At 41.3% G+C, this 9,849-nt stretch overlaps 1 protein-coding gene across 5 annotated transcripts; it reads right to left on the minus strand.

Annotated features, from left to right (window-relative positions):
- Positions 1 to 195: 195 nt before the first annotated feature.
- LOC103044808 (zinc fingers and homeoboxes protein 1) lies at positions 196 to 7,865 on the minus strand. 5 transcript variants are annotated; one of them, XM_022662662.2, is made up of 4 exons: positions 7,647 to 7,865; positions 7,333 to 7,559; positions 5,451 to 5,702; positions 196 to 4,867 (listed from the first exon to the last, which is right to left on the minus strand). In XM_022662662.2, the coding sequence occupies exons 3-4, from the start codon at positions 5,614 to 5,616 to the stop codon at positions 2,532 to 2,534; spliced, it is 2,502 nt and encodes an 833-aa protein (XP_022518383.2). In that variant the 5' UTR covers positions 5,617 to 5,702; positions 7,333 to 7,559; positions 7,647 to 7,865; the 3' UTR covers positions 196 to 2,531. The 5 variants fall into 5 exon arrangements, with proteins under 5 accessions (XP_022518383.2, XP_007242155.2, XP_007242157.2 ...); XM_007242093.4 differs by having other exon boundaries at positions 7,052 to 7,559; XM_007242095.4 differs by having other exon boundaries at positions 5,457 to 5,702; positions 7,647 to 7,861.
- Positions 7,866 to 9,849: the final 1,984 nt, after the last annotated feature.

Consider the following 9,849-nt stretch of genomic DNA (forward strand, 5'->3'; position numbering starts at 1 on the left):
ATAACTATAAACCCTGTCCCAGAATCTGACAACCCAAAATAACCTGTTTTTACTGTCAACTTTTTTTTCTTAATTAATGCCCCATGAAAATTTGACTAATCAAAAAGCTCAAAACTTACTTACAAACAGGAGATACAAGTTGTTTTACCTCGCAGCAACAGTAAGATTGTTAAAGAGAAAGAAGACCACATCCACTAGTTTTCATCTAAATTTATTGTTGTCTTCAAACAAGTACAAAATATAATTTCTGTCTAAATCAATCAAGCCACAGCCTATTAAAACAGTTTTTTTCTCCTTTTTTTAAATTAAAAAGCATTGCACAAGGCCTATGGCTCTGGGGAGTAAAGCTTTAGCCACCACAGCGGTGTGAACAAATTCAAATTTAAGGCTCAGTAGGATTCGCAAAGTCACCTCCATGATGGTCCCCTGGTCGTATTCCCATTATCTGAAAAAGAGTGTTACTGAGCCTTACAGTGATTCTACGCAAGATTTAATAAGTGCACTGCAGTTAACAATACTAGTGAAAGGTGGAAGAAACAGGAGACATACAGTTGCACTTGGTAAAACACATTCATAGGAAAAAGCAAACTTAGCATATGAATCACTTTCAAACCCAGAAGAAATCTTGATCTTCAACTTTGCCTAAACTGATTTTTTGCTATGGTAGGTTAGCTACTGAAAGGACAGATGATTCGGATGTGTTATTTTAAGACAATACTTATGATCATGTACTTTTTATCTGTTGTTTACAGTCACAATAAAAGGTGAAGAATCACAGGGACAACTCCAGAGGATCGCAAGCTAAGCAAAAAATGCTCAACAAGAGTTTAGAACAAAACTTCTTTAAAATCTGACTAGTATAATCAGCTCAGATCACACAAAAAAATAGTCACTGTATGAGCAATCCACTTGGGTCAAGGTGAGATTTGTCATCATAAATACAAACTTATAAAAACGCATAAAACTACTTATAAAATACAACAGCAAAATGTATGTACAAAATGAGCGCTCTTTTTGCCATCGTCTCAACAGCTCAAACATGCACTACGACTTTGTGACCCAAAGGGGGCGGTTTAAAAAATATTAAGGAATAGTGCTGCGTGTTTGTGGGGGAGGGAAATAATTATAATAGTTAAAATTTCAATAAAAAACACAATCAAATACCATATATACCATGCTACATGGTAAATAAATTATCCACCAATGTCAATCTCTTCTCACAGAAAAGCAAATTCGCACAATTTTTAGCTACCGTATTTAAAAAAAAACTGAAACTTGTGTGTGTTAGTAATAAGAAAACCCCAATTTTAATAAACTGATAAATAATTTGAGAAGTTGGTCTTTTTGGGTAGCCTAAAAAATAGGTTAGAATGATTATTTATGGTGTGAAGCACTGCTAAGCTGATGAAAATGTGGGTTAAGCCTCTGGGACATTTGATCAACATGAATTACAAACACATTACCGTTTTGTAAAAATCGGCAAACAGGGAAAAACCCAACCAATGCCTTTTCACAAATTGAAGAAAAACAGGTTTTTAAAACAGTCCAGCTGAAACAGTGAGAGCTGAAACACACAGTCCATCCCTCTCTTTTTGTCCAGGCTCTGGTAACAGTGTGCTAACTGGTAACAGTCTTGTGCTGTCATATGCAGTCATCTCGTACGACCAAAAAAAAAATTCCTGGCAAATTTGACCCATGCTGTGCCAGTCATAATGCCAGAGCAGCAGCTGGTGCTTCAAGTCACAGCTCCTTATTAATTGTGCTGATTTAATAGACGGGTATGTCAGTCAACAGTTGATGGTGGTGGATATCGTTGTCTATCAAGAATAAAAGACAGTGAACTTTTGATGTTCATCATTTTTATCACTAGATGCCATTAAATGGCTCAAAAGGCAATTTGTTCTTCTACAAAAGTCTATTCAATACAAAGTGCCCAATCGTATGTGTGTATATATATGTCTCTTTTGGTGAGAATACATACACTATGTATTTGCTTACTCCTTTCATAAGCAGGGAACTGTTAACATTCAGGAACAGTACAACTTTGGCACCATGATTCCTCCTTGGGGCAGTGGGAGGAGCTGGGAAATACAAAACCAAAATCAACTCAGCCCGCCTCCTCTAAAACCACTTGGCATGATTACAATCTCTTCTTCCACCACAAAATTTAATTCAAATTGCACTCAAAGATAAAAAACAATCCAGGCCACTGTTTCTGATCCAGGATTCTTCATGTTGGGTGTAACTCTGTTCACATTTGAACAGAGCACACAGATTTTTTTTGTCTGTGAAAGTTTGTGATGAAACCTCAAAGCTCCGTTTAAGCTCAGAAAACATAGACTAAGCTCAGGAAAGTTGAATGAGAAGATGAGGGGAAAATGCAAAAGTGATGCAAGCAGGATTAATCAGCAAATTGTACATGGATCTTCATAGTCAATGTTCTCCTTCTTCTTTACTAACCTTTCTAAGTGCCGTTTTCACACACAAAAATTAGCTGTCGACTAAAGAAAGAAAAAAAAGAAAGAAAAAAATTACTGATCCTCAGACCCAGACAAAGTCTTTCTAACACTTTGGGGGGGCTCCCAAGATTCACTGTCATCGGTCTCATCATCCTCCTCCTCCTCATCTTCCTCACCCTCTTCCTCACCTGGAGCTGAAGGTCCTTGCTCCTCACCCACTATTTCATTCTCCCCCTGCGACTCCTCCTCTTCCTGCTCGTTGTTTACGTTGTCATCAAACGGGTCAGCGCCCATGTCCACCTTCCGGCAAACCTCTGCAAACCACTCCCGGACCTGCTCGTAGCTCATGTTAGACTTGGCTACCAGCTCATCCAGATCCTGCTCATTCAAGAATTTGTGCTTCAAGTAATATTCCTTTAAAATATCTTTTCCTGTCTTGAACTTTATTGGCGGGGGCTTCTCCAAGTTTGTGGACTTCTTGGCTTTTCTGCTGCGAGACCGTCCCCAACCACGGTTCCGGATCCTCCGTTTTCTGCCTTTGTTTCCGTTCATGCCTTCCACATTTCCACTCTGATAATAGAAGTACCATTTAAGGTTCCCATTCTTCCAGGCGTAGCGTGTGTCTCCGAACCAGTTGACGATGTAAGGGCGGGGCAGCCCGCTCTCCTCAGATAGCTGGTCGTATTCTTCAGTGGAGGGCCACTGACTACGCACAAAGGCACTCTTGAGGACATGAAGCTGCTCTGGAGTTTTCTTTAGCTTCTCTTTGACCATCTTTTTTGCTCCAGGTGGAGTCTGGCTGTGTTTACCCTGGGAGGATTCGCCTTCTGCTCCATCATTCTTTTCAGCTGATTCGGGCACAGGGGTTTTCCTTTTCTCCGTAAACCAGGCATCAATCTCCCGTCTGGTGAGCTTGGTTTCAGCCCTCAGACGGCTCAGCTCTTCATCTGAAGGAGTGTCGCATTTCTGGTAACTCTCTTCTAAAATAACCAGTTGCTCAGGGGTCTTCTCCTTAAACTTCTGCAAGGTAAAGTCTGGAAAGGGGTTCCAGGTTTTGCTACGAGTTTCCTTCTCTTTGATGGGTGACGTGGTTGGGGACTGCGGAGTCTCATCGCTGGAGTCGATGATGATGGTTGCACTGCTACTGCTGCTGTTGGCTGCCCGACTGCCGTCATGGGGGATGGTGTAGTGGTTGTTTTTGGAATTGCGCTGGTTGTAACGTGTATCGCTGAACCACTTCTTGATCTCGCCTTTGGTGAGGTTGGTCAGCTTCATTAGCCTGGCTATCTCTGCATCGCTGGCAAAGTGGTTCTTCAAGTAGCTGGCTTTCAGCTCAGCCAGCTGCTCCTTTGACTTCTTGGGCCGTAAGCCGAAGTGGTCGGAGATGAGGGCAGAGTTCTCCTGTGGCGTCAGTGATGGTGGCTGGACTGTGGTGGCTCTCTTTGTTTCACTAATGGCAGGGCTGGTCTGATTGCTGGCGATCTTGGGTGCCTGACTTTGATGGGGCATTCCTGCAACTGTCAGTGTGATAGGGGTGGTGACCGGAAGGCTGTTCGCAGTGCCGACCTGCGTTAGGACCAGGCCTGGCTGGCCGACAATTTGGCAAGTCTGAAGGATAGACTGTAGACCATTGGTAGCAGAAAGATGGTGGGCTGGAATGACTGTTATGGTCTGAGGCACTGTGTGGACCGTGCCATTGAATTGCTTCCTTCTTGCTTCCTCAACTTCCTCTGGTGTCCAGCTTACACCATGCTTCAAACGCTGAGCTGAGAACCAGATCTTTATCTGTTCCTCGCTGAACTTGGTCTGTGCTGCCAGACCCATGATTTCAGATGCTGAAGGGTAAGGAAACTTCTTGTAAGTGTTCACCAGCAGGGCATTGGAGTCCATGGCTGCGTTGTAGGTGGGAATGCTGCTCAGTGGAATCAGGAGCTGAGCTTGCGCACTCTGCTGTGCCTGTAGGGCTGACAGGACTTGAGCCAGACCAGCAGGGAGCACCGCAGCAGGGTTCAAAACTGGCTTCTTTTGCTCACTGGACACTGGATTAGGAATGCTTACAAGCAAACCAGGCTTTGCTGACTCAGAAGATACTGGATTCATCATGTCGGCTGTGATGGAGGCACCCAAAACAGATGCCTCCATTGGTTCTGGATCCCCCTCACTTTCAACCAACGCATCGCTTTCATCAGTGCCTTTGAGAGACACGGCTATTCTCTTGGATTCAGGCTTGCTTTTCTTTTTCATGATAGGCGTCTTGCTCAAGGAGATCGCAGTAACTGAAGGGTCTTCACTCTCCTCGGTCTCAGGCTGTGCAAAACTTGCATCAGTGGTTAGATCGGTGGCTGACTGTTCCACAGTGGTTTGACTGGGGCGTTTCCCTGCAGAATGGCTTACACTGTCCTCATGATCTGGAAAGTAAAAACAGTAAAATATTTCATGACATTTAACATGTGAACATCAATAATAAGCAAGCTTATAATGATATAATGACAAGATGTTTAGAGAGGCCCGAACTATCAAATCAAATCTGGATACCTTGTGCCATTAAACTATTTAAGATACAGATGTGTAGACTGTTACCTACATCTTTTAAGGAAATATATTATATTATTTATAATGAAATTACTGATTTTTCATTATGTCTCATACATACACTCAAATGCCAAATGTCATGGAACAGGAACTAGTATTATGTCAAATGGCATGGCTTTTGCAGTGAACCTTCGCAGTGACTATGTCAGTCACCACTGCTTAAAAATAAATCACATTGTTTGGTGTAGATTATTTTGTCTTAACTTATGTTCAGCATTTCCATGTGTGTAACCAACATGCTACTGAAAATGAGTATTTACAGGACAGTTCTACTGAGGGCCTTCCCTAACTTTGAAACATAACTAGCGTCTACTATGTCAAGGTACCAACTCAATTAAGGCCAAAATTGATAAAAACAAAAATCTAACCCTAACAGAGGCTTGAATTAAGGATACCAACCCTCACCTCCCTCAGTTTCCATAGGAACTGCCGCTCCTTCTGCAGGGCTTTCTGCAGCAGTCTCGGCTCCTTCCTCCCCTGCCAGAGTTTCAATGTCTGGATCCTGCTCCACCACATCTGAGGGTAGCACCATGCAGGGGGTGGTGGACTTCCTTCTGCTTGACATTGTTGGTGGCACCAGAGAGGCTTTGAGAGGTGTTGAAGACTGTAGTTTCTTGGCACTTAGGCCACTTCAGACATTCACATGCTAGACTGAAAAAAAAAAGTAAAGGTAATTAGTTTGTTAGTTTATAATGGAACATAATAAACAATCTGTTCAAAATATACTTGATGTGAATGGTTAAAATAGGTTTAAGATCTACTTAACACATACATGTAATGTACATGTACATGTACATGAAGCTTTATGCAATTATGCTGCAGTATGTTGTGTGCTTGCCTGCTACTGTCCTCCATACCTGGCAACCTGGGGTATGGAAACAGGACTGGGGAATGGGCCATGGGTGTGATCAGAGGATAGATACAACACTGCTGACAAGAAATGCCAATGCCTAAATGTAGCATGTTTTTTAAATATCTGATCATACATGCTTGTAATTTTATGATAAGCTCTTAGTACAGAAAACACAGTGCCATACATTGTTAGGATTTTGTAAAAATGGATGTGTGAAAATGATGATCTCATTCTCCTTGAAGCACTCTTTCACAATTCCAGCCCCATGAATCCTGGAATTGTTATCTTGGAATATACCCGTGCAATCAGGGAAGAAAAATTCAATGATGGAATAACCTGCTCTATATTCAGTATATTTAGGTAGTCAGCTGACCTCATTCTTTCAGCACATACTGTTGCTAAAACCAGACCTGACCAACTGCTGCAGATACTACTGATCATTTGCTTAGTTAAATCCAGGTGGAGACTTTTTTTGGCCAGGCAGTGTATTAAAAACTAGGGATACAACGATTAGTCAACATTATTGACAATGTGTCTACAAATATTATTGTCGACTAATGGTTAATTTGTAACTGTACCGTATTACACAAAGTGCTGGGGACAGAACTTAGTCTGTGGTTCCAAAAGTGCCCAAACACACAGATTACATATTTACTCACTAAACATTAGTACTTTACATGTTTAAACAACATTCAGATAAATAACTTTTAAATCTCATGTTCAGCAATTTCTATCATTTTTAGAGACGGAGGACATGGCAGAAATATTAGTTGACTAATTGAAAAAAAATCATCAGATTAGTCGACTACCAAAATAAATAATTAGTCGCAGCTTTAATAAAAACAGACATATCCAATATCACAATTCCACCTTAACTGGTGCAGAAGCACAGCATCACTGAGGCTCAGGTGCCCTCACTGTGACAGCTGCGCTATTTAAGGTGGAACGGATAATTCGAACAAGTAGTCAACTTCAGCTTTTAAGATGTTACAGGTTGTTTTGCTTTACGGTAACGGGTAGTTTCGAGCTTATAAGCAGTGTGGACAGGCCTACACGTCTACAGAAACTTAATGTAGACGTTACTAACGTGTTGTTCGCTTTTTGATCGCGGAGTGTGCTGCAGCGGCTGGACGTTACGTTAACTTACCGGGGCCAGCAGCAGCTGTGGAGCCGGAGAGAGCCTCCAGAGCGAGCGCTAGCCGCCCTTAGGGCTTACTGAGCACGTTGGCTGGGCTACAGGTCGGATGGCCACCTGTGTGTTGGTGTTTTTAACGAAGTAAGAGCTTTAAATGTGGGGCAGGAGGCTGCTATTTAGCTAGTCAGCTAGCTTAACATAGCTGACTGGCTAACCGAGGAGAAGAAGGAGGCGGCGGAGGTTGTTAGCTAGCTAGGAAGAGAGGAAAGGAGGGAGGGGGGCGGCGTTTTTACCTCCTCTCGCCTCAAAACGCGGGATGTCTGTGTCCAGATGCTGGGCTCAGCCTCTGTACTAAACTCTAAGCTGCTGACAGATGCGGGTCCGAGCCTTCAAAGCCCCTTAAAATCCGCGTTAAAACGAATTTGCCCCCATTTTTCCGATGATCAGCCGTCTCTCCGCTGTCACTGTGTAGCGAGCCAGTTACGCGTTTACGTCATACCCAGGCGACTCCCCGCCGTAACTTTGGGGGGAAATTGAGAGAAAAACAGCGCTTATTAGCCTCAAACGCGCACGGAAACCAAGCCAAAAACCACGTAAGGTCACCTACTAGTCCGAGCCGCCGCTCAGTCCGCCAGCCGAGCTCCCAATCCAGCGGTTTAACTGCTGGAAACTTCCGATCTTCACCTAAAAACGTAGCGACCAGCGCTCTTGGCGAGACCCGGCGTGATCACGTGACTCGCCGCCTCTCGCATCTCAAACGAGCAGCAAAGAGAGCAATACACTGGAATACATTAGACAGGATTCATTTTACTGATGTTACTGAGTTTTTAGCTAATCCTACACACCTTCGCCAGCGTCTTATTTAGATTTATTAACAGACTGTTTCATAATCTGGAGTTAGGACAGCTGGCAATATGCAGAACAGGCAATTAGTTCTCATTCAAAATCTCTCAAATGCCAAGTTCTGAGAATCATAATTGAAAAAAAATATATACAGTAATATTCCTCGTTCAACTGTGCTCAACTTTAGCAGACTAGTTTATTATCTGGAGTTAGAGCTACTGGAAATCTGCAGAACAGGCTATCTGTTCTCATTCAAAATTTCTCAAATGCCAAGTTCAGAGGGTAATAATAAAAATAAATAATACTGTTATATTTCCTGTTTTAGGCTATTCACAGTCTAACAGTTCTATTTTCATAATGTGGTGTCAGCTTCAAAAGACTACTTGATAATCTGAAGTTAGGGCAACTCGAAATATACAAAACAGGCTATTTATTCTCCTTTAACTATTTTTTGAATGCCAAGTTCAAAGGGTCATAAAAAAATCTTTTTACTACTTTAGCAGATTGGAAACTGCTGTTTACAAATGAAAAAGGAAATTGCAAAACATCAGGTGAGTAAAGCAAATTATAGATATATTTTATTTTAAGGTTTTGGAATGGCCTAGTCAAAGTCTGATTGGGATGCTGTGGCAAGATCTTAAACAGGATGTTCATGCTCAAAAACCCTTGTGAAGAGTGGAACAAAAACAATTCTGTAAAGAAGAGTGGAACAAAATTCCTCCACAGAAATGTGAAAGGCTCATTCGTAGTTATTGATAAAACCTGATTTTTGTTGTTGCCTCCAAGTGTGGCACAGGTAGGTTATTAGGTTTAGAGGGCAAACACTTTTTCACACAGTGCTAGATTGGTTTGAATATTTTTCTCCTTTTATAAATGAAATTATCATTTAAAAAGTGTTGTTTATATTTACTATTTATCTCTGTCTAATATTAAAGTTTGTTTGATAATCTGAAAATTATCAGCATAACAAAAAAAGCAGAAACAAAAGAAATCTGTAGGGGGCAAATACTTTTTCACACCATTGTGTATTTAGAGTGGTATGAAAAAGTGAGCTCCCCTGATCATTTTTAATTTTCTTTATAAATCATTGGTTGTTCTGATCAGCAATTTCAGTTAAATATATCATTTAGCAGACGAACACTGATATTTGAGAAGTTAAATAATGTTTATAGGATTTACAGAACATGTGCAATAATTCTTTAAACAAAATTAGGCAGGTGAATAAATGTGGCACCCTTGTCATGTTATTGATCTGAATACATTTAGCACTAATTATTGGAACACAAAATTTGTTTGGTAAGCTTATTGACCCTTGACCCACATACACAGGTGAATCCAATTATTAGAAAAGGTTAAGGTGACCAATTATAAGTTTTTCTCCTCTTTGCATCTTCTCTGAAGAGTGGCAACATAGGAACTTCAAAAAACAAAGATGTTCAACATGGTATGTGCGTTGACCAAATAGGTTAGAATTATCAAAACACATTTCCATCATAGCCAGCAGACAATTCCCCTCAATAACAAGCTGATGCTGCTGCTCATGTTTTAACACTTCTTGTGCTTTTAACGCTCCACTCCCTCACTTTGATTTGATTTCCCCCACCCACACAGAGCAACAGTCCGCTTAAACAGCTCCAAACAGCTTTAAACACTCTCAGTATGACTGATTCTGTGCCTTACAACCGGCATGTCTCCCTCCTACACTGAGGAGAAACAGCAGAAAGTGATGAGCAGGACTCCGCTGCTGTGTATTGGCAAGAACTTGTACTGATACTGTAAACACCGCAATACAAACAAAAGTATTACAAAAAGTAAGTAAACTCTTGTTTGGTTGTTTATACAATTGAAAAGCATGTTAGTTTCTCTTTTAAATTTGAGGATATTTGGAAGGAACATACCCTTTTTGCAGAACCACTGATGTGCTTAAAAGATACCAGAGTTAATGTTACAACACAACATGAACCTAC

This window comes from Astyanax mexicanus, chromosome 1, assembly GCF_023375975.1.
Source record: "Astyanax mexicanus isolate ESR-SI-001 chromosome 1, AstMex3_surface, whole genome shotgun sequence".
Classification (NCBI taxonomy): domain Eukaryota; kingdom Metazoa; phylum Chordata; class Actinopteri; order Characiformes; family Acestrorhamphidae; genus Astyanax; species Astyanax mexicanus.

Excerpts from the sequence above, each read along its gene's own strand:
- LOC103044808 (XM_007242094.4), bottom strand. The coding sequence starts at position 5,616 with ATGTCAAGCAGAAGGAAGTCCACCACCCCCTGCATGGTGCTACCCTCA. Across the intron at positions 4,868-5,450 it reads GGAAACTGAGGGAGGTGAGG|ATCATGAGGACAGTGTAAGC; the intron begins GTTGGTATCCTT and ends TTTACTTTCCAG.